The 22,561-nt window shown below is 68.4% G+C and overlaps 2 protein-coding genes across 4 annotated transcripts; both read right to left on the bottom strand.

The window, feature by feature from the left end:
• Positions 1-3,295: 3,295 nt before the first annotated feature.
• On the bottom strand, positions 3,296-10,865 carry LGALS3BP (galectin 3 binding protein). The gene is made up of 6 exons (XM_084861981.1): positions 10,745-10,865; positions 9,968-10,038; positions 8,848-9,039; positions 8,459-8,590; positions 6,490-6,742; positions 3,296-5,097 (listed from the first exon to the last, which is right to left on the bottom strand). Exons 2-6 carry the CDS (start codon positions 10,017-10,019, stop codon positions 3,978-3,980), a joined length of 1,749 nt encoding a protein of 582 aa, XP_084718107.1. The 5' UTR covers positions 10,020-10,038; positions 10,745-10,865; the 3' UTR covers positions 3,296-3,977.
• A 1,659-nt stretch (positions 10,866-12,524) lies between these two features.
• On the bottom strand, positions 12,525-21,245 carry CANT1 (calcium activated nucleotidase 1). 3 transcript variants are annotated; one of them, XM_084862013.1, is made up of 4 exons: positions 21,139-21,245; positions 15,798-16,448; positions 14,986-15,189; positions 12,525-14,399 (listed from the first exon to the last, which is right to left on the bottom strand). In XM_084862013.1, the coding sequence occupies exons 2-4, from the start codon at positions 16,384-16,386 to the stop codon at positions 14,029-14,031; spliced, it is 1,164 nt and encodes a 387-aa protein (XP_084718139.1). In that variant the 5' UTR covers positions 16,387-16,448; positions 21,139-21,245; the 3' UTR covers positions 12,525-14,028. The 3 variants fall into 3 exon arrangements, with proteins under 3 accessions (XP_084718139.1, XP_084718140.1, XP_084718138.1); XM_084862014.1 differs by having other exon boundaries at positions 21,025-21,235; XM_084862012.1 differs by lacking the exon at positions 21,139-21,245 and adding an exon at positions 16,735-16,906.
• Positions 21,246-22,561: the final 1,316 nt, after the last annotated feature.

Raw genomic sequence — 22,561 nt, 5'->3', positions numbered from 1 at the left:
GAAGCGGAGAGGCTGAGTCCGCGGGGCTTTCGCGGGGCTCACCTCCATCAGAGCCCCTCCCCGCAGCCCACAACAGTCCCGGAGGCTTCCTGCTGGGCTCCTGCCAAGGGGTCCCCGTGCCCGGCTTCCCTCGCCCCCAAAGAGGGCCTTCCCGGTCCTTCTCCCTCACCCCGGGGGCAGCTGTGACGCGGCCCTGTGGGCTTCGGAAGCAGGCCCTGCCGGGGGGCTCAGCGTCAGAGCGTCGCCCGCGAACTGAAGAGTCCGCGCCTGCCGCCCAGGCGGCTGCCCTTGGCCGGCGTCGAATTAGGACCCTTGAGTGGCCAGGCTGACGTCCGTCCCACTTATGGGATGGCTGTGCGGCTGGGGGACAGGCCGGGGCTGAGCGGAACCTCCCGCGGGAGAAGGTGAGGGCCCGGGGGCCTGTGCCTGGGGCAGTGCCCGGTGCGGTGCTTGGCAGACACGGGACCGGAAGAGCTGCCGGGCTCCATCCCAGCTGCACAGAGCAGCGAGCGAGCCCGCGATCGGGAGGGACTTTCACCCCCTCCCCGCCGCTCCCGGCTCCCGGCTCCCGGCTCCCAGGGGACAGGCCGGACGGAACCCCCCTCCCTGGTTCTCACTGGCGCCCGTGATGAGGGGCTAACAGTCCCGGATTCAGAAAAGGCTGGGAAAGTGGGGCTTCCGCCTGCGCGCTGCGTGGCGGGCCGACCGCCTCGAACCCAGGGCTCTCCGTCTCTGCCCGCTGTTCCGGGCTGGTCCCCGCCTGGCCCGCCCCGCCTCCAGCCTCTCGAGCGCCCCCTGCACAGCTGGCAGCGGTTACGGCCCTGGGGGCTCAGAGGCGCCTCCGCGGCCTCCTCCGCCAGCTTCCCCGCCGCCGGGGCCTCAGGGCCCTCCCTCCGCACTCCTCCGGGTCCCGGGGAGCAGGTGCCAGGATGGGGGCGGCCAAGGCCAAGGCCGCCCTGGGCCCCGGCGTCTGGCACCGGACTGCGGGAGGGGGCGCGGGGTGAGAGGCGAGAGGGAGGGGGAGAGGGCAGGGGGGAGGGGGAGAGAGCGGGAGGGAGGGGGAGGGGAGAGGGTGCAGGGGAGGGGGAAGAGGGGGAGGGGGTGGGAGGGGTGAGGGGGGGGGAGAGAGAAGGGCGGGGGGGACGGGGAGGGGGTGGGAGGGGGTGAGGAGGGTGAAGGGGCGGGAGGGGGAGGGGCGGGGGAGGAGGGAGGGGCGGGGGGCGGGGGAGGGCCGTGGAGAGAGTGGGGGTGAGAGGGAGGGAGGGGGCGGGGAGGAGGGGAGGGGAAGGGTGAGAGGGAGAGAGGGGGGAGGGTGAAGGGGCGGGAGGGGGAGGGGGAGGGGGAGGGGGGAGGCCGCCCAGACCTCCGCTGGGCGCTGGCCTCTTACCTCGGCGGCGGTGGCGGTGCGAGGCCCCGCAGGCCGTGTTACGGGGCAGCGCCGCCCGCACGGGGTCTGCGTGCGTGACGCGGGGCCTCTGGGAAGGCGAGGCGGGTCTAATGGCACAGCGGCTCCGCACGCACCGCACGCACCGCACGCACCGCACGCACCGCACGCACCGCACGCACCGCACGCACCGCACGCGGGATGGTTGGCGCAGGCCCTGCCCGCAGGCGGTTCTTGGGGAGGCCGCCCCTCCCGCGCCCGGAGGCAGCACAGCTGACCGCCAGCGTGGGCGGGGTCAGAGGTCAGAGGTCAGAGGCCACGCACCAGCGATAAGGAAGGCCACCGGCGGGGTCAGGGCTGAGCGTGGACCTGAGGCCCGGAGGGCAGGGTTCGATCCTGGTCAGGGCCCGGGCCGGCGGCAGCAGCTCCCTCCCGGACACGGCCGCGCTCTGCCCACCCTCAGTGCCCACCGCAGTGCCCACCCACCGTAGGGCCACCCGCTGTGCCCACCCGCAGTGCCCACCCGCAGTGTGTTCACCTGCCGTGCCCACCCTGCGGTGCCCACCCGCGGTGCCCACTGCAGTGCCCACCGCAGTGCGCCTACCCTCAGTGCCCACCGCAGTACCCACCCGCCGTGTGCCCACCCGCCGTGTGCCCACCCTCAGTGCACCTACCCGCAGTGCTCACCGCAGTGCCCACCCACCGTAGGCCCACCCGCCGTGCCCACCCGCAGTGCGCCCACCCGCAGTGCCCACCCGCAGTGCCCACCCGCAGTGCCCACCGCAGTGTGCCCACCCGCCGTGCCCACCCGCAGTGTGTTCACCTGCCGTGCCCACCCTGCGGTGCCCACCCGCGGTGCCCACTGCAGTGCCCACCCGCAGTGCGCCTACCCGCAGTGCCCACCGCAGTGTGCCCGGCGGAGGGGCCCCGCGCTCACTGCCCGGGCGGCCGGGCTCCTCACTGTGGAGCCGGGTGCTGTTTCGCTCAGCTCCCCGGAGGCTTCCCCAGGAGCCGGGCCAGCGCCGGGCCGCAGGGGCCGTGCAGAGGGCCAGTCCGTGCTGTTTCCAGCCCCGTTTGTGGCCGTTTGTGACAGCTGCCCCCGGCTGGTGTGCTCAGTGGTTAGAGCGTCACCCCCTTCACTGAAGGGTTTCGGGTTCGATTCCCGGCCAAGGCACATGCCTGGGTTGCAGGTTCAATCCCGGGCCTGGTTGGGGTGGGCATGGGAGGCAACCAATCACTGTGCCTCTCTCCCATCGATGTTTCTCCCCTCGCTCAAAAAAGTGGATGGAAACACACCCTGGGGGTGAGGATGGACAACCACCACCAGAACGAGGAAAACAGCTGAGGAATGGCCGGCTATGCAGGCGGCTGAGGGGCCGGAGCTGGGGGGCGGGGGGCAGGTTGCCATCCTGGCTGCCGCGCCTGAACCTCCCTCCCATGGGGCGGGCCTTGAGCCGCCTCCTTCCCGAGGCCAGACAGCCCAGATGCTGCTCCCCGAGGCCCTGGCCAAGCCCGGGGCCTGGCTCCCAGCCAGATGCTCCCGCCAGACCCTGCCCTGCCTGGATCAGGAACCAAGGGGACAGGGAGGTGGGGGAGGGGGGGTTAGAGCCCCGCCCTGCTCTCGGACCCAGGGCCGCCATCCTAACCGGACCTCCAGGCTCTTACCACCGATGTGGCGTGTCTGTGTCCCTCACCCCCGTGCACCCACGTTAACGGGGAAAGGTTCCCGGACCTGCTGTCCCTCCCCCCGGGGACCCCACCGGAGCCCCCAGTGCAGCCCCAGGTTTCCAGGACCCCAGCCAGTGTGTGTTCACATGCGACCCCTCGAGTGGCCCACTAGCCCGGGGCCAGCACAGCCGGCTGAGGCGGAGGAAGGGACTCCGTACCCTGCTGAGCACTTTATTTTATTTTTATTTTTTTAATATATTTTATTGATTTTTTACGGAGAGGAAGGGAGAGAGAGAACTAGAAACGTCGATGAGAGAGAAGCATCGACCAGCTGCCTCTTGCACACCCCCTACCGGGGATATGCCCGCAACCAAGGTACATGCCCTTGACCGGAATCGAACCTGGGACCTTTCAGTCCGCAGACCGACGCTCTACCACTGAGCCAAACCGGTTTTGGCCCTGCTGAGCACTTTAATCACCGACGGGGCTGAGCGGGACTGAGCCAGAGGGCGGCAGGCCGAGAGGCCCACGTCTCCGCCTCCCGACCAGCGGGCAGCAGCAGCGGGACTAGGGATGCTCGGCTGGGTGAGCCCCGCTGAACCTTCTGGCGCTTCCTTTTCTTTCAGCTCAGAGAGGCGGGCGGGAGCAGGGGGACACCTGGAGGCCCGGGTGGAGGTGGCTGCTTGCAGAGAGGAAGGAGCTGGCCCAGCGCCCACTGGGGGCGCCCCTGGGGGAGGGAGCCCCTGGGGGAGGGAGCCCCTGGGGGAGGGCAGCCCTGGGGGAGGGCAGCCCCTGGGGGAGGCAGCCCCTGGGGGAGGGCAGCCCTGGGGGAGGGCAGCCCTGGGGGAGGGAGCCCCTGGGAGAGGGCAGCCCCTGGGGGAGGGCAGCCCTGGGGGAGGGAGCCCCTGGGGGAGGGCAGCCCTGGCTAGTCCACCCCCGAGGAGTTGGTCAGGTAGAAGGGGCGGATGACCCCCCGGAAGCTGCTGAAGGAGCCCTCGGGGCAGGGGAAGAAGGAGGCCCTCCGGGAGCTGTTGGCGCCCAGGGCGCCGGGGACCGGGGCCTTCCCGCCCTCGAAGCTCGTGACGTCGGCCACGAAGCGGCCCCCGCAGAGCATCAGGGCCCTGTTGGCGTAGCCGATGGTGGGGTCGGAGGAGCCGGACCGGGAGAGGCCCAGCACGGGCACCTCGTCGGAGGAGCAGGAGAAGCCGTAGTCCCAGCAGGCCTGGACCGTGGGCAGGTAGACGAGGGTCCAGGAGACGCGGCTGTCCCGGAAGAGGAAGCTGGGGTGCGGCGGCGTCTGGAAGGACCCCGTGGGCGCGGACGTGGGAAAGTAGCGGCGGTAAGGGTCGTAGCCGTAGCGGTAGCGGTGCGAGGCGTAAGGGTCGCGGCGGGCGGGGGCAGGGGCGCGGGCGCTCTTGTCCACCACCCAGCTCCAGGTGGGCGCGGTGTAGAGCCGGGGCCGGTAGGCCTCCTGGCTGAGGTTGTGGCCGAGGAGCTCGGCCAGCAGCGGCAGGGGCACCGTGTGGAACTCCAGCGCCTGCAGGGTCCGCTCCCGGATCAGCGCCCGGTGGCCGCGGTACAGGCCCAGGCTGCCCTGCAGCTGGAAGAGCTCCTCGGGGGGGATCATGGGGAAGCGGACCTCCCGCAGCAGGCCCTCCACGTCCCCCGGCTCGGCCCCCCGCTCCCGGCTCCAGGCGTCCAGGGCCGTCAGCAGGGCCAGCTCGCTGGGCACGGCCAGCTCGCTCCGGGAGAGCAGGGCGCGGAGCAGGGCCGTGGGCACGCGGGCCCAGGCCTCAGCCGCCGTCAGCGCCTCGAAGTTCCAGGCCAGGAACCGCACGCACAGCTCCTCCAGCTCGGGGTCCCGCGTGGCCAGCGCGTAGGCGTGGAGGTCCAGGGCCGTCCGGAAGGACAGGTCCTGGGGCAGCAGGAAGACGAAGAGGCCCGCGCAGTAGGCCTGCAGCTGCCGCGCCCCGAAGGCCGAGGCCAGCCGGTGGAAGCACTTCACGCTGCGCAGGGACACGTCGATCCGCCGGGAGTAGAAGTACCTGGAGGGGCGGGGGGCTGAGCCGGGGCCGCCCTGGGCCGCCCCTCGCCCCGCAGTACGACGGCGGGGGCCCAGGGCAGCCGCCACCTCTCTTCCGCGTCTGCCACTGACCCGCTGACCCCCGCGTGCCCCCATCCTCCCCCGGTTTGTCCCAGGTCAGCCCCCATCCCACGGAGTCTGCTCAGAGCCCTGGGCCTGGCACTGGGGCGGACCCGGCCTGGTCGGCTAGGAGAGGCCCCCCACCTCCTGTCTCCCTCTTCCATCGCCACCCTCGGGGCCACCGTCCCTGCTGGCGGGCGAGCCCGGCCCTGCTGGCGGGAAGGCCTCGGTGCCAGGACCTGCCGGCCACCCCGGGCATGACCGCTTTCACCGCACCGAGCCCCCGCCCCCACCCGGGGCCCAGCCAGCACCCTGAAAGCAGTGGGTGTCAGTGACCTGAGAAACCGCGGGCACTGGCGAGGGGCCGGTAACTGACAGGTCTCAGCAGCGGAAGGGGGTGCTGTGGGCTGGCCCCATGGAGAGCCGGGACAGGACGGCAGCTCTGCCGTGGGGGAAGGAGAGACAGACAGGCCGAGAGCCCCCGCCCCCCAGCGCTGCCCGAGGCCTGGAAACCACCGCCAGGGCCAGGGCGCAGCTGGAATCGGGCCGGTTCCCCAAGGCCAAGGGGAGAGGCGGCTCTCATAGGATTCTCAGCCACGGCTCCAACAGCCCCTCGGGGCCCCCTGGTGGTGGCATGTGAGCACTACCAGCAGGCCTTGCCAGAGAGAGAGAGAGAGAGAGAGAGAGAGAGAGAGAGAGAGAGAGGGCGGGGAGAGGTGGTGGTGGTGGTGTGTGGTGTGCGTGCGTGTGTGTGTGTGTGTGTGCACGATATGTGTATAGTGTGTGGTGTGTGCGTGTGGTATGTGTATAGTGAGTGTGTGTGTGCGTTTGTGCACGTGTGTGTGGTATGTGTATAGTGTGTGTGGCATGTGTATAGTGTGTATAGTGTGTGTGGTATGTGTATAGTGTGTGATATGTGTATAGTGTGTGGTGTGTGTGTGGTATGCGTATAGTGTGTGTGGTATGTGTATAGTGTGTATAGTGTGTGTGGTATGTGTATAGCGTGTGATATGTGTATAGTGTGTGGTGTGTGTGTGGTATGTGTATAGTGTGTGTGGTATGTGTATAGTGTGTATAGTGTGTGTGTGGTATGTGTATAGTGTGTGATATGTGTATAGTGTGTGGTGTGTGTGTGGTCTGTGTATACTGTGTGTGGTGTGTGTATAGTGTATGTGTGGTATGTGTGTAGTATGTGTGTGGTATGTGTATAGGGCATGTGTGGTATGTGTGGTATGTGTGGTATGTGTGTAGTGTGTGTGCGCGTGTGTGTGTGCCCAGCCGCCCGGACACCCACCTGATGAAGTCCGTGACCACGGGCAGGCACTCGGCGTCCACCTCCATGGTGACCGAGCTGCCCGGCTCCGCCCACAGGGCCTGGGCCTCGGGGTTGCTGGCCAGGATGAGGCTGTGGGCGCACAGGCTCAGCGGCTCGGCGCCCTCGGCCTTCACGGCCACGGTCAGGTCGCAGCCGCGCTGGCCGTCGAAGATCTGCGCCAGGGCCGCGGGCAGCGCCGCCGACAGGTCCAGCGTGTGGGCGCCGCCGGTCTCTGGGACGGGCAGGGAGGCACCGCTCGCTGGGAGGCTCAGCCAGCTCCGTGACCCGGAAGTACTTCTCCCGGAGTCAGGTCCCCCTTAAACTGCGGCCTCTGCCCCCCGCCCCCCACTCAATACGGCTCCTGGGCCATGGACGTCTGCCCGGAGTCAGGGTGCTGCCGCCCCCAGCGGCCCCATCCTCCCGGCCTCACCCAGGCAGCCCCTCCGGGGGCGGACCCGAGGGGCTGCTTCCACAGCGAGGCCCGTCCTTTAAACTTCAACCGATCGATCGGTGGATGGATCATCACATCGCCTTCTGACCCCACGCCTCCTGTGACGGCCCCCAGCAGAGGCCTCGGGGGCCTCAGAGCCTCCTTCGGGCCCGGGCGCGGTGGCGGGCATGCGCCCCACCCCCCAGGCATCACGGGAACTAACTCCACCTGCTCTTCCTTCGCCCGTAGGCTTAGGTCGGTCCCGACACCCAGTGGGCTCAGCGCCCGCCCCTCCCCACCCGCCTCTCGGAGTGTCCTGTGTGCTCCACACGCATGGGGGGCCACTGTAGGTGCTTCCTGCCCCGCACCCTGGCCCTGCCTGGTGCTCCCCTGCACCCTGGCCCTGCCTGGTGCTCCCCTGCACCCGCCCCAGCCTGGCTCAATCCCCAGGGGGGAAGGAGGGCACACAGGAGACAGCCAAACAATGATTCTCTCTCATCATGATGTTTCTCTCTCTTTACCTCTCCCTTCCTAAAATAAAAAAAAATAAAAAAAATAAAATAATAATAATAATAAAAAGATGCCCCAGCCCTGGCTGGTGTGCTCAGTGGTTGGAGCACCCTCCTGTTCACTGAAGGGTGGAGGCTTTGATCCTTGGTCAGGATGGGGCGGTACGGGCAACCGATGTTTCTCTCTCTCTCTCCCTTCTTTCTCTCTCAAAAAGAAAGAAAAACCCCCAGGCCCCTCAGCCCCAGACGGACCCTCAGCCCCAGGCGAACCCTCAGCCCCAGGACAGACCCTCAGCCCCAGACGGACCCTCAGCCCCAGACGGACCCTCAGCTCCAGACGGACCCTCAGCCCCAGGCCGGACCCTCAGCCCCAGGCGGACCCTCAGCCCCAGGCCGGATCCTCAGCCCCAGATGGACCCTCAGCCCCAGGCGGACCCTCAGCCCCAGGCGGACCCTCAGCCCCAGGACAGACCCTCAGCCCCAGACGGACCCTCAGCCCCAGGCCGGATCCTCAGCCCCAGGCCGGACCCTCAGCCCCAGGCGGACCCTCAGCCCCAGGACAGACCCTCAGCCCCAGACGGACCCTCAGCCCCAGGACAGACCCTCAGCCCCAGACGGACCCTCAGCCCCAGGCCCCTCAGCCCCAGACGGACCCTCAGCCCCAGGACGGGCAGCTGTGGCCGGGCAGCCGGGGCCCGGGTGAGGCTGCGTTGGGGCCGCAGGAATGAACCACTGGCGCTTAAAGAGCGAGGCCTGCACTCTCAGCCCCTGGGCGCGGGGCCGTGGCTCGGGGACGACCCGGGACTGCAGGCCGGGCTGCTGTGCGGGCTCTGCAGGTGGCCCGCCTCCTGGAGCTTGAGCTACCTCCAGCCCGCCCCCAGGTGTGTGTGAGCTTGGAGGGCCGCGTGCTGGGCGGGGCAGGGGGCATCCTGACTGGCTCCTGGGCCCCGGGCAGGATGCTGGGGGGCGGGGAGCCCCGGGGGCCCAGGCTTTGGGGGGGAGCGCGCACCGTTGCTGCAGATGACGCCGGCGTCCTTGCTGTGCTGGCACTTGCTCTGCATCCAGCCCAGGGACGAGCAGTTGGCCAGCGAGGGCTCGGTCCCCGAGCACTGCACCTCGTCCAGCATGACGGGGCCGGTCCCTGTGGACAGAGAGGGCGGGCGCTGGAGGGCCGCTCCCCTCTCTCTGCGCCTCCAGCTGGCCTTCCTCCGGGCCTGTCCGCTTCGTGGACAGCGAGGTGCTGGAACCTCGGGCACCCCCTTTAGGAGTCTTCCTGCTCCGAGCTTCCCTTTGGGGTGAAGGCTCTGAGCCCGGGCACAGGGCAGAGCGGGACACCCTCCGTGTCCCAGGCGATCCCCCCACCCCAGGGCCGGCTGCTGTGGGGCGGGGGGGGCCTACCTGGCCCAAAGGCGGCCCCGCCCAGGGCCTCGGTGGCGTTGGCGAACCCCAGGGCGCGGCAGACGACGCCGGCGTCCACCAGGTCCCACAGGTTGTCGCACACGGTGCCCCACTGGCCTCCGTAGAAGATCTCCACGCGGCCCTCGTTGGGGGCGTCCCCGCTGGCCAGCCGCATGTCACCATCGCTCATGCCTGCGGGGCTCCGAGGGGACCCGGGTCAGCGGGCAGCGGGCAGGGCTGGGGCGGGACAGGCCGGAGGCCGGCGCAGAGAGCGGTCCCGGCCCCGGGGCCTGGTGCCGCCCCCCGGCTCAGCCCTGGCTGCAGCGGACGGTGTCCGGGGCAGTTCTCAGAGGGCACTGCCGGTTTCTGGGGGGCCACAGTGAGGCAGGCCCCCCCCTCGGGGTAGAGAGCCAGGGGCAGGCGCCGGGACTCTGCAAGCCATTGCACCCCGCATCTGGCTGGGTGCACACCCACCGTCCCTGCCCCCATCCCTCCCCTGGGAGCTGGAGGGAGTGGAGAATTCCTTAGTATCCCCCAGAAGGTGAAGCCTGGGCCTCAGTGAGAGGTGTCCTGAGCTGACCTGTGACCTGAGCTGACCCTGTGACCTGAGCTGACCCATGACTGAGCTGACCCATGACCTGAGCTGACCCTGTGACCTGAGCTGACCCATGACCTGAGCTGACCCATGGCCAAACTGACCCTGTGACCTGAGCTGATCCCTGACCTGAGCTGACCCATGACCTGGGCTGACCCATGACCTGAGCTGATCCCTGACCTGAGCTGATCCCTGACCTGAGCTGACCCATGACCTGAGCTGATCCCTGACCTGAGCTGATCCCTGACCTGAGCTGACCCATGACCTGAGCTGATCCCTGACCTGAGCTGACCCTGTTACCTGAGCTGACCTGTTACCTGAGCTGACCTGTGACCTGAGCTGACCCTGTGAACTAAGCTGATCCCTGACCTGGGCTGATCCCTGACCTGAGCTGACCCCTGACCTGAGCTGACCCCTGACCTGGGCTGACCCTGTGACCAGCACCGGTGGAGCGCTGCCTGGCCGCCTGCAGGGACTAAGCCTGCCCAGCCAGGGAGACACCGGCGGGCGCTGGGCCCAGCTCACCTTGAGTCCCTACGACCAGCAGCCACAGGCAGAGGAGCCGGGGGAGGGCCATGGCGGCCGGGGGCCACGCCCTGCAGCAGAAGGCGGCGGAGTGAGGCAGCAGTGAGCCTGCCCGGAGCAGGCACAGCCCTCGGCCCTCACTGAGGGGAGGGCAGAGGGCGTCTTGGGGACCCTACGCAGAGCAGGGAGGGTGCTGGCGCCCCAGGGGTCCCTGGCCTCTTCTGAAAGACGTGCTCCAAGGACCTGCAGGACCTGCCGGATGAAGGGGGCTGGTGTCTCTGGGCAAGGGCCGGAAACAGCTCATCTCAGAAACCAGGCCCTGGGGGGCCGGGGCTGGGGGCCGGGGAGGGTGGGGAGGGCCAGACTGGGCAGGGCGGGGCGGGGCGGGGCGGGGCGGGGCGCCGGGCCAGGCAGAGAGAGGCCCAGGCCCTGCATGAGTGGCTGGAGGTCCTGCAGACGGAACATTCCGTGACCCTGGGGGGAGGGGAGCGAGAGCAGGCTGGGGGGGTGCACGGGGGGCGCGGACATCCCAGCCGGCCAGGGGGACAGAGGCCCTGGGCAGCCAGGAGCGGGGACAGGCCTCCGGCCTCTGTGCAAATTGGCGAGAGGGCTTGGTCCTCTGGAGGCGCAGCCTGGGCTTGTGTGCGGGTCAGGGATGGTGAGGCTGCCCCGAGCCGGCGGTCCACAGGCGGCGACCCCCCGCCCTGGGGACCCGGGAGCAGGCGATGACCCTGGGCTGGGGGCGGGCAGCGCCAGGGCCCCTCAGGCAGCACCCACCTGGGCTCGAAGGCACCGCACGGCCTGAGCGACGCCGGTGGCCCTGGGTCCCGGCTGCAGGGCCTCGGAGACGGCCTTTGCCCGACCACAGAGCAGCGCTCCCCACACCCGGGAGTTTCGATTCCCAGAAGCCACGTGACTCGGGGCTCTGCTGGGGTTGGCTGCTCCGCTGGGGTCCCTCTCCTCCCTCCCCCCTCCCTCCGCTCTGCCCTGGGTGTGGGTGAAGGCAGATCGGGGTGAAAGAAGTCTGCTGTCCGGCCCCAGGGGAGGGGAATGGCGGGAAGGCCGGGTGGGCTGGGTCTGCTAACAGCTGGTGGAAACGCTGACAAACCTCAAGCTGCTCAGTCTTCAGCCCAGGTCCCAGGAAAGCCCTTCCCGTCACCAAAGCCGACGGGTCCGCTCCCGGGCTTCATGCCGCCCCCCCCCCCCCCCACCGACCGAGGGAACGTGGGAGAGCGGGAGACGGTCCCCAGGGTCTCGGCTCTGACGGGGACGGCAGGCCCCAGGCCATCTGCGTCCGCGTGACAGTGTGGCTGGCGCTGCCGGGCCGGAGCCACTGCTGAGAGCGCCGGGGCTTCTGGGATGCTCTCCCGGGCCCCAGCCCGGCCCCACAGCAGGCAGGAGCCGCACTGCGTAACCTCAGACATGAGCTGCTTACTGGTTCACTAACCCTCATCCGAGGGTATTTTCCGTTGGTTTTTAGGGTGAGGGGGAGAGAGCGGGAAAGACGGAAATATCAAGAGAGACACATTTGCCGAAGCCAGTTTGGCTCAGTGGTGGAGCATCAGTCTGCGGACTGAGGGGTCCCGGGCTCGATTCTGGTCAGGGGCATGTGCATTGGTTGCGGGCACATCTCCAATGGGGGGTGTGCAGGAGGCAGCTGGTCGATGTTTCTCTCTCATTGATGTTTCTAACTCTATCCCTCTCCCTTCCTCTCTTTAAAAAATCAATAAAATATATATAATAAAAAAAAAAATCACTGATCTCAGAGAGAAAGGGATCAGCTGCCTCCTGCAGGCCTCACACTGGGATGGAGGCTGCAACCTGGGCCTGTGCCCTGACCGGGAATCGAATCGTGACCTCCTGGTTCACAGGTGGACGCCCAATCACTGAGCCATACTGGCTGGGCTAAATGCTCTTCTATCATCTGAAAATAAGGGGTGGGCTGTTTACAAAGTGTGGAACCTGGAGCTGTGGCCCCTCGCAGGCCGGGAGGGTCAAGGGCCGGAGAGTGCGGAGGGCGCTGCCCGGACAGGGTCAGGGCTCCCAGGGCCCCGAGGTGGCGGCTCCCCCCGTCAGCCTCTGGGGACACGGGGGGTGGGAGGACAGGAGTGGGGTGAGGGACAAAAGGAAGAGGACGGCCCGCCTGCTGCCGCCAGCGAGGCCTCTCCTCCTGCTCCTGCTGTCCGAGGCGGCCTCCTTAGGGCCTGTGTGGGGTCCTCGGCCCGGCGCGGCTCCAGGCTCCTGTAAGTCCCGCACCTCCAGCCGCTGCACAGGTGCTGGCGTGAGTGGCTCTACTGTTGCCTTGTTCCCACGCGGACAAGGAAGTCAGGGCACCTGGCCACAGCGAGCACCTGGGAAAAGCCAGGCCCGACGCCAGAGGCCCGGCCGCGAAGGTGCTGCCCACCAGCAGCGACTGGGCCCACCCGCCCCCTGGTGAGCCTGCCCTGGGTGGCCCTCCGGCTCTGAGCCCCCCGGGTGAGCGTGAGGTGCCGGGGCCTCTGCCAGGCCCCTCTCGGAGCCCTGGGCAGCCACACGGAGCAGGAGACCAGACCAGACCTCGGCCCCCTGCGCTTTATTGTTCACAGAACCTCGGCTCCTGCGAGGAGGAACCGTCAGTCACAGCGGCAAACGGGGGGGGGGGGGGCCCGCTTTACGGAGTCTCCAGCCTGAGGGGTGCTGCAGCTGGCCGGGGCGTGGCGGGGCACACGAAGGCCCGGGGTCTCCGGCGGTGACTGTCCCCACGCCCGGCTTCCCAGTTCCACCTGCACCTTCACGGGAGCAGTGCCCGTCGCTGCCGCCCGCCAGGGAGGGCTCAGGAGGCCCGGGCACTGGGACGGGCAGCCCCGTGGGAGCCGCGCTCCAGGGACACAGGACCGCCAACAGCTCGCCTCCGTTCGCTCACTTTCACGTCTCGGAGAAGCAGCGGGTGCTCAGCTGCACAAAGCATGAGGCCCGAGGGCTCCCTCCCCACCCCCTGGCGGTCATTTCCAAGCTGAGAAGTCTGGGACGGGTCCTCGCAGGGCAGGCGGCCCTCCTCGCAGTCCCGCCCGCGCTCTCCTGGGGATGAGGCAGCTTCTGGCCAGGGCCTCTGCCACTCCGTCTGGCTGGCCCGTCCTAGCCCTCCGCCTGCTCCCTGCGGCATCGGGACAGGCCCGGGGCCGGGACGGCAGAGACAACCGGGGCTCGTGTGGAGTTTCCCCGGAGACAGGCTGCTGGCTCCCGGGAAGAGAGAGGGCAGGAGGGACAGGAAGAGCGGCAGGGCCCTGGCGCCCCGTCCAGGAAACCAAATCCAGCCGCTCCTGGGAGCTTGGAGGGCACGGGGCCGGGGGCCTCGGTCGCTGCGCCCCTGGGCCCGGGCCCAGGGTAAAACCCGCCTCACCCACTGCAGCTCTGACTTCCTCTCGGCCGCCGCGGGGAGGGGTCTCACTGCGGGACTCTGCTCTGTGTCATAAGAGTTGGCCATTCCTTTTTATAAGGAAGGAAGCTGCTTTAATTCCAGTAAGTTAATAATTAAAGCTTCAAAGAGCTTCGGAGCCACAGAGTTTCCCTGGAGGAGGAGATGGAACCGGCCGAGGAGACAGAGACGGCCATGTGAGGCTGGGACCTGCTCACAGCCCTGCCACATCTGCCCATCCGTCCGTCTGTCCGTCTGCCCACAGTGCCAACAGGTCCTCTCCGGGCAGGAGGGGTTCGGGATGGAGCGGGGCTGGAGGTCCCACTGGACAGGGGCACTCCAGATCCCGTCTCTGCCGTGTGCCAGACGGGCTCGGCGCTGGCCGACAGCAGGAGCCAAGACACATTTAGCGAAGAGAGAAGAGAAACGGAGGCCAGAGGGAAGGCAGGGCCGCCCGGAGCCTGCCCTGGGGTGGCCCCTCCGGCTCTGAGAGGTCCCTCAGCTGCTCCCGGGGCCCGAACTCTCTACTCTGGAGACTCCAACCCCAGACCCACCGCCAAGTCCCGGAAGCAAAAGAGCAAAACAGACACCCGCAGAGGGCAGCCCGGGCTTTTCGGAGCGCGGGGCCCCGACGGAGCGCACTGCCCCCGCGGCCCCGCGTCTCCCATCAGATGAACTCGATCCCCTCGTACTTGACGTCCCCGACCTTGGTCTCGGGCAGCAGGAAGCGCCCGTCCAGCGTGAAGGCCATGATGTAGGTGGCCACGCGGCCGCCGTCCTCCTCGGACTTGAGGGCCACGATGACCTGGTCGCCGGTGCCGGGCACGAACTTGAAGGAGGAGAAGCCGTGGGTGGGCACGGCGGGGCCCACGCGGCGCGCGGCCACGGCGGCGAAGTCGGGGCCGGCGCTCAGCAGCAGGTTGGTGCCCTTGCGCTCGTCGTCCCGCTCGCGGTAGCGCTGGTGGCTGGCGCGGCGCGGCAGGAAGAACCAGCGCTGCAGCGTCTCGCTCCAGCAGGCCGCCTCGTGGATCAGGTAGCCTGCGGGCGCAGGGCCGGGCGGCATGCACTGGCTGCTGCAGACCCCGGGGGGAGGGGGGTCCCACACAGCCCTGGGGCGCAGGGCAGGGCCCAGCATGCACTGGCTGCTGCAGACCCCGGGGGGAGGGGGGTCCCACACAGCCCTGGCCCTGGCGGGTGGGGGGGGGGGGATCCCACAGCCCTGCCCTCCTTTGGGTCCCCGCGTCCCCCGGAGGAACGAGGAGGGACATGACAGCCCACAGAGGCCCTCCCGCCCGGGCCCGTCTTCCTGGCCCAGCTCCCCCGGGAGGCCCGGCCGCGCGGTGCCGTCTGTCCTCCGGCTCCCCGCGCTGGCCAAGCACAGGCGCAGGGGAGGGGACCAGCAGGGGCCCTGCGGGGCGGGCTCTCACCCTGCGGGGCACGGGGCCTCGCTGGGGTCCTGGGCCGCATCCCCCCAAGTCCGGAGCTGGCCAGCCCTCTCCGAGCACCACGACACCCCACTACGACAGCGGCCTCTGGGGGCTGCGGGGAGAACCAGGGCTGCCCCCACCTCCGCCCAGGTCAGCCCCCCAGCCCAGCCTGGGGGCCCTGTCTCGGGGGCGCCTACCTGGCGGCTGGATGCCGGCGGCGGCCCGCAGGGCGTGGTAGTGGGCCACCCAGTTCTCGTGGTGCACGCTGCCCCGGAAGCTCACCACCTTCACCCACTCGGGGTTCTCGTTGACCACCTCGCCCGTGGTGGTGGTCCACTCCTTGCCCAGGCCGCCCACGTACAGGTGCTGGTCCTTCACCGCCAGCCACTCCGCCTTGAAGCCTGCGGACCGGACGCGAGGGACTGAGCCCCGGCCTCTGCCCACGGGCGCCCGGCTCCGGGGGTCGGGCCACCCTGGGCGTCAGAGGTCACCGGGGTGAACTCGAGTGGACAGGGCAGCCTGGGCCAAGCCCCATCCTGGAGGGTCAGCAGCCGGCACACTCCTCAGCAGACTCCACAGAGGGACGTGCTCTCCCCTACAGTCCCTCCCGGTCCTCCCCCCGCACGTGCTCCCCTGCCCCCCGTGTGCTCCCCTGTGCCCTCCACGCCCCCGTGTGCCCCCCACGCACCCCGTGTGCTCCCCCAACCGTGTGCCCCCCACGCACCCCGTGTGCTCCCCCGTGTGCCCCCCACGCCCCCGTGTGCTCCCCGCCATGTGCTCCCCACGCCCCATGTGTGCCCCCCAACGCCCCGCGTGTGCTCCCCCAACCGTGTGCCCCCCACGCCCCGTGTGCTCCCTAAGCCCGTGTGCTCCCCGCCGTGTGCTCCCCACGCCCTGTGTGTGCCCCCCACACCCCCCATGTGCCCCCCAAGCCCATGTCTCAACCCATGTGCCCCCCACGCCCCGCATGTGCCCCCCACGCCCCCGTGTGCCCCCCCCGTGCGCTCACCCTTCCCCACGCTGCCGTCGCCGTCGGACAGGATGACCCAGGGCACGGCCGTGGCGCCCTCGATGCGGTAGACCACGCCCGTGCGGTCGTCCACGGAGTAGAGCTTCCCGTTGAAGACCGCCAGGTCGGACAGCTCCATGCCCCGCCCCTTCTCCGCCAGGTGGGACTCCAGGACCCGGGGGCTCGGGTCCCACTCCACGGCCACGCGGTCGCCGCTGGGGGACAGGGTCAGGTGGCCCTTCTGCAGGTAGCTGAACCACGTGTTCTCCTCCCGGGCCTTGGAGTCCGTGTCCAGGTCGGCGATGACCGCGATGCGGTAGCGGGTCCCGCCCGGCGTCCGCTGGGGCGCCGACAGGGGGTAGGTGTCATTGTACCGCTCGGCGGCCGCCTGGCCGAGCCGCCAGTTGTGGGCGCTGGGCGCGGGGGGCCTGCCCGGGGCCGGGCGGTGGGCGCAGAGCAGCCAGAGCAGGGCGACGCCCACGGCGGACGGCAGGAGCACCCTCCAGCGGACGCGGAAGCGGGGGTCGGCGGGCTTGCTCATGGACGCCAGCGCGGGAAGGCGCCCCGCACTGATCCAGGCGGAGGGCATAGACTCACTCCATGCCGGGGGCGGCGGGGCTGGCGGGCGGCTGTGCGGCGGGCTGGCGGGACCTGCACACGGGAGGGAGGGGGGAGGGGGGTCATGACAGCACAGCTTCCTGACACCGGGCTCCAGCGACATCTCGTACCCCTCTTCAGGGAGAGGGCCGCCTCCCACAGCACCCCCCCCCCCCCCAGCTGCCAGAGGGCTGGCAGGCCAGGTACTGAGGGCACAGGGCTGCGTCCTGTCAAATGCGCCTCGTCCGGGAAGCCCTCCCTGGAGGCCCTGCTCCTGACAGCACCTCCACCCCTCCCCGGCCCCGCACACACCACGGTGCACACACCACGGTGCACACACCCCTGTCCACTCGCCCCGGCCGGCGCCTGCCTGCCAAGCAGGTGAGCTGTGGCCCCTCCTGGGCTAGATCTGTGGCTTCGAGTGCAAACACAGAACAGCTGCAGGCCAAGCAGAAATGGTTGTTTCTCGGCAACATCTGCCCCTGGCACCTTCCTGTTCATGCCCAGGACGGGAGGGGCCAGAGCCCGCAGGGCCTCACTGCCTGGAGCCCAGCGGCCTCACGGGCCAGTGGAGGAAGCACACACCACTTCCTCCGAGCCCCGTCCCCACCCCCCCCCACCCCCCCGCACAGGGACCAGCCCGAGGCCCCGCCGTCAGGGCACAGGGACCAGTGGGCAGGCTGCCGGGCGACGGCGGCCACCACATCATCCGCACCGCCTGGCGACTCCCTCTCCACCTCCCCCTCTCCCAGCCCCCGTCCCCGTGCCTGGGCCACTCTCTGCCCTCTGTCCGCTCACTCCTGGCGGGTCAGTAACTCCTGTGACTGTGGCCCACCTGCCACCCCGTCCTGGAGGAACAGCCCCGTCCGTCCCTCCTTCCGAATCGACCTCGTAACCCACAGCGAGGGCTCCCCACACCTTCCAGGCTGCGTGCCCGCCGCCCGTGGCACCTGGCACAGGAAGGTGAGCTGCCGGCCGCGGGCACCTGGCACAGGAAGGTGAGCTGCCAGCCGCGTCCGCCGCTGGAGGCCCGGGGCAGAGGAGGGCACGGATCTTTATAAAAACCCAGCAGCCGCCGCCGCCCGGGGGGCCTCACCCACACGGCCGAGGCCGAGGCCCGAACCCTTCCTGCCACACCAGGCTGACCGCACGGCAGCGGCAGCCGGAAACCAGGGCACCCGCTCTGTAACCGTAACCGCTCCCACCAGCGGCTCCGCGCTCAGGTGGCCGCAGACAGCGCCCGGCGAGGACCGGGGACGGCACCCTCCCGCACCCCCGCGGGGCAAGGCTCCCGCTTTCCAGGGAGAACGGCTCCCGGACACGCCTGTTCGTGGCTCTCGACAACCAGCTCTTCCTGGTGGAGCAGGTCGGCACCGGCGCGGCACAGGCTCCCGGCCCCGGGGCGGCACCAGGGAGACCCTCGGCTCGGAGTGAGCGGGCTCAGGCCCTACCTTCCCGGGCCATGCTCGGCGGCCCCAGCCTCAGGCCTGGCTCGGCGAAAGGGGACCCTCCGGGAGCCGCCAGTGACCACGGGGTCCTTTCCAGAGCTCCTGCTCTGCCAGGGGTGGTGCCAGGAGCGGTCCGACAGGTGGCAGAGCAAACAGCCCAGCGGCTCCGCCCTCAGGGCAGGGAGGGCATCCCGGATCTGAGATAAGGGGCGGCTCCCAGCTCCCGGCCTCTGCCCCGGACTGGGCAGCGCTCTCCTCCAGCGCCCCTGCGGCCGCCGCCTTCCTTCCCGCCAGCCATGGCCTCTGCTGCGCCCACAGAGCCCGAGTGCCCGCCCCGATGGGAAACAAGAGCTGAACCCCCTGCCCTCGAAGACCCTTCCGAGGCCAAGGCCGCCAGCCGACCACCTGGAAGCATGCTCGCCCGCCGCACCCCTTCCCCGGCACCCCAGCATGCACCGCTCCCTGGGCCGCCCCTCTGTCCTCAGCCCCCACCCCAGGGGAGTGCAGGAGGCTCCTATTCCCGCTGTCACGGCATGCGGACTCGACAGCTGGGACACAGCTACCCTGCAGCCCCGCAGGCCGCAGCCGGAGGGCAGTATCGCTGGACTAAAGCAGAGGGCCGGTCCCTCCTGGGACTGGAGCAGAGAATCCGCCTCCTGCGTGTTCATTTCCCGCCTCCAGTGGCCGCCCGAACCTCCAGGCTTGTGCGCCGCCCCCTCCCCACCTTAGAGCCAGCATCTCCGTGCCTCCTGCTTCCTGGGAAGGACCCCGTGGTCCCCTGGGCGCTCCAGGGCATCCAGCACGACCCCAGTTTAAGGTCAGCTGACTAGCACCCTGAGCGCCCGTGGCCCTTCCTCTGCATGGGAACCGTTCCATCCACCGCCAATGACGGCCCTTACCCACGCCTCTACCCTACATGGGTAAGAGAGAAAGATGGAGACTGACCATACCTTCGCAATACCCACCAGACAATCAGGAGTATGCAAATTAACCCAACAAAGATGGAGGTTTAATTTGCATACACAGGTGAAGAGCAGCTGGGGGGCAGGATGCTTCCATGGTCGCCATGGCGATGACACAGGTGGGCCACACCGCCCAGCCCCTCCGGGCCTCTGGGCAGCGTGGGAAGGCGGAGGGCAGCTCCAGCCGGAGCAGAGGCGGTGCCGGCAGCCGGGGAGGCCCGTTCCTGCACGGATCTTCGTGCCTCGGGCCTCTGGGTACAAATAAAGGGGCACCCCAGAGAGAAACGCACATGTTCCCGGGTTCCTCTGGCATCAAGACTTCTTCCCAAGCAACTGTCCTGGTCTAACTCAGGGCCCCGTGGATACTGATGACACCGCTGACCGGCCACACAGTTACCCACGTGCACATCAGCCTGCTGTACCTGGCAAAGATTTCACTGCCGCACCCTAAGGCTCCCCACCCCTGGTCTAAGTCAACACAAAGTCCTAAATAGTCACCAGGAGAGTTTTAAAAGCCCTAAAGTTGGCACGCACTAAGCGCGCTCCAGGGATGGCCACGCTCCTGCGTGGCTGTGGGCCATAAAGCCAGGGCGTGGCTGGGTCTGGGGCACAGCTCCGGGGAGAACGGAGACCTGGAGCTCAGGGGAGGCATCCAATCGCCTCGCCGGAGCGGGATCTGGCCCCAGCGGCACCTGTCTCCCTGGGGGTGGGGTTCCCTCCCCCACCCTGTGAGGTCAGCTTCACCTGGACCAGAAAGAGCAGGGAGACCGGGAACCCTCCGTCCGACCACGGCGGCAGCCCCTGACAGCGCTCTGCTCAGGGCTGCCAGGAGGTGAGGGCGGGCCCACCAACCGCCTCCCAGCCCTCTGGCGGGCAGGCGGGCGGTCCGCCTGAACAGAGGCTCATTGAGGCCGCAGGAGGGGCACCGGGAGGCCACCTTGTCCGCAGGCTTGGGCTGGACTTCTGGAGGGGAGGTCGTGGGGAGGGGTTGGGGGTCGGGGGTTGGGGGGGCCCACAGCCCAGCCGGGAAGATCTGTCAATGGAGCTCCTCCACGGGCGAGGACCGAGGGCTGCAGAGAGCCCGCGGCTCCCGACGGATGTGCCCTGCTTCCTCCCGAGCGGCCACGCTGCTGCCAGTGCGGCCCTTCCGCCCAAGAGCCAGCGAGATTCGGTACCAGCACAAGCGTGTTCCCGCACGCATGCTTCGTTGGAAATGTGGCAGGAAAGCTGCCAAGCACATCCCCCGAGACAGGCATGAGCAATGGGGCTGGGTGCTGAGAGACTGCCCTCCTGGGGGACACAGGGAGCTGGGAAGAAGGGGATCCCAGTGCCACACAAGCCTGGGACACAGAGGACACGGAAAGGCACCGAGCCACACGGGAGAGAGGGAGCTGCTGGTCCCAGGGTGAAGCGATCCAGACCAGGGGGCGGGAGGAGCGGGGGCGGGGGCGGGGGCGGACGGTGATAGTCTGAAGCAAAGGAGAGGAAGGCCTGGGCGTGGGGGTGAAGGCTGGCCTGCTGCAGGTGTGACCAAGAGTCAGGCAGATGGGGGAGCCTAATCCCTCAGGAGAGGCCGGCTCAGGTCGGAGTTGGGGTACTGAAGTCAGAGGGGGCAGGAAAGGGCTGTCCTCAGGGAGAGGAAGGAATGCATCCATCAGGGTCAAAGGGGGTGGTGTCCCCTAGTCAGAGTTCGAAGGAGTCCACTAGACAGAGGGGGGAGGAGCCCCAGTCAGAGGGGGGAGGAGCCCCCAAGTCAGAGGGGGGAGGAGCCCCAAGTCAGAGGGGGGAGGAGCCCCAAGTCAGAGGGGGGAGGAGCCCCTAGTCAGAGGGGGGAGGAGCCCCAAGTCAGAGGGGGGAGGAGCCCCAAGTCAGAGGGGGGAGGAGCCCCAAGTCAGAGGGGGGAGGAGCCCCAAGTCAGAGGGGGGAGGAGCCCCAGTCAGAGGGGGGAGGAGCCCCAGTCAGAGGGGGGAGGAGCCCCAGTCAGAGGGGGGAGGAGCCCCAGTCAGAGGAGGGAGGAGCCCCAGTCAGAGGGGGGAGGAGCCCCAGTCAGAGGAGGGAGGAGCCCCTAGTCAGAGGGAGGAGGAGCCCCAAGTCAGAGGGGGGAGGAGCCCCAGTCAGAGGGGGGAGGAGCCCCAGTCAGAGGGGGGAGGAGCCCCTAGTCAGAGGGAGCAGGAGCCCCAGTCAGAGGGGGGAGGAGCCCCAGTCAGAAGGGGGAAGTACCTTCAAGCCAGAGTCTGCGGGAGAGCGGACGGCGGGGGAGGGAGGGACCGTGCGGAGCGGCAGCAGGCCCGTAGCAAGCGGAGCGCGGGCGGCCGCGGGGCCGCCGTCACTCACCCGGTGCGGAGTGGGTCCGGGCCCGCGGACGCGGGGACCTCTCTGCAGGCCGGACCGGGACCCAGCGGAGGGCCGACTTCCGCCCGGCGCGCTCGCCCCGCCTCCGAGCAACACGCTCCCGGCAGCCTCTGCTCTGCGGCTGCGCACCGGCCGCGGCAGGGGCTGCTGGGAGTTGTAGTTTTTGTGGCTCAGCTAGCGGGTCCCGGAGGAGGAGGCGCGGGCGGGGGAAGGGCGGGAGGGACTTTGTGCCTCCTACCCTGGCCCCTTCCCTCGCGTCACTCAGGAACCTCACGGAGCAGAAACAGGAGGGGGCGGCGGGGAAGGCTACAGCGAGGAGGCTGTCATTCCTCGAGCTGAGACTCTAGGACCCCTTGCCTGGGCCTCTTTCTGCCAGCCCCTTCTCAGAGACCCCCTCCCCCGGCCCTCCGGGCACCCGCATCGGAATGTTGATCAGTTTCCAAAGCAAAGACTAAGGGTCTGATTGCTCCAGCGGCCTGGGCGGGAGTTCCTCTGACAAACCCCTTTTTAAGTAAGGGTCTCGGGTTCATCCCTCTTCTCCAGCCCCAAGTTATCTCAGTGGAATTCATTTAGACATCCCTGCCTCTCACTCCCAAGTCCTGCAAGGATGCTCAACTCTGCAATCCTAAAAAAGCCTGGTGGGAGTGGAGCCAGGCAGGAGCAATGGGGTGGAGCTGCTGCAGGGCCTGCACCTTCAGCGTGTGAGTGTGTGTGAGTGTGAGTGTGAGTGTGAGTGAGTGTGTGTGTGTGTGTGTGTGTGTGTGTGCCTGCAAACCCCGGGCCTCTCAGGAGCCTTTCCTTAAAGTTACAGGCACAAAGGAAATTTCAAATTATGTTAACGGTGCACAGTGAAAAATAACCCCCCTCCCCCTCCCCCTACATTCCCTCCCCAGAGGCAAGCGCTATTATTAGTTTCTTGCGGTTATTCTGGCAGAGAGTTTGTGGCGCACAAACAAGTCATAAACACACATATTACATTACCTTTTACAAAAACAAATGGAAACGTGCTAAACACACGGTTCTGCATTTTGGGGGGAGGGGAGAAGAGGCAAGGGGCCAAGTCTGTTTTAATTCACTTGTGTTTCCCATCATTCTAAACCACGTCCCAACCATATATCGTGTATTACTACAATTACTTTAAATTATTCAAACTTTTATCTATATAATATATAAAAAGTAACGACCAGAGCAGCCAGTCGCTGTGATGTCCACAAGGGCCAGTGAACCAGCCAAATCTGGGGGTGAGGCCAGCTGGCCACCCCCAACCCCCTCCTCTCCCCCTGGCTAGCCCCACCCCCAGTGGGCCTCCAACACCCCATCGGCCTGCGGCCCCTCCCCCAGCCAGCTCCACCCCCGATGGGCCCCTCAACTCAATCAGGGACAGGGCTGGCCAACCAACCACCCA

This window comes from Pipistrellus hanaki (genome assembly GCF_964339955.1).
Source record: "Pipistrellus hanaki genome assembly, chromosome: 16".
NCBI lineage: Eukaryota > Metazoa > Chordata > Mammalia > Chiroptera > Vespertilionidae > Pipistrellus > Pipistrellus hanaki.
Note: the sequence above shows the minus strand (reverse complement) of the source record. Positions and strands in the feature narration are given on the sequence as shown.

Bases quoted from the DNA above. Each gene is read 5' to 3' on its own strand.
- LGALS3BP (XM_084861981.1), bottom strand. From the start codon at position 10,019: ATGGCCCTCCCCCGGCTCCTCTGCCTGTGGCTGCTGGTCGTAGGGACT. The intron at 8,591-8,847 runs GTAGGCCCCCCC...CTCTGTCCACAG, and splicing joins CGGGGCCGCCTTTGGGCCAG to GGACCGGCCCCGTCATGCTG. The intron at 5,098-6,489 runs GTGGGTGTCCGG...CCGCCCCTCCAG, and splicing joins GTGGTCACGGACTTCATCAG to GTACTTCTACTCCCGGCGGA.
- CANT1 (XM_084862012.1), bottom strand. From the start codon at position 16,870: ATGTTGCCGAGAAACAACCATTTCTGCTTGGCCTGCAGCTGTTCTGTG. The intron at 16,449-16,734 runs GTGTGTGCACCG...TCCCGTGTGCAG, and splicing joins GCCGGGGCGAGTGGACAGGG to GTCCCGCCAGCCCGCCGCAC. The intron at 15,190-15,797 runs GTGAGCGCACGG...TCCGGTCCGCAG, and splicing joins CGACGGCAGCGTGGGGAAGG to GCTTCAAGGCGGAGTGGCTG.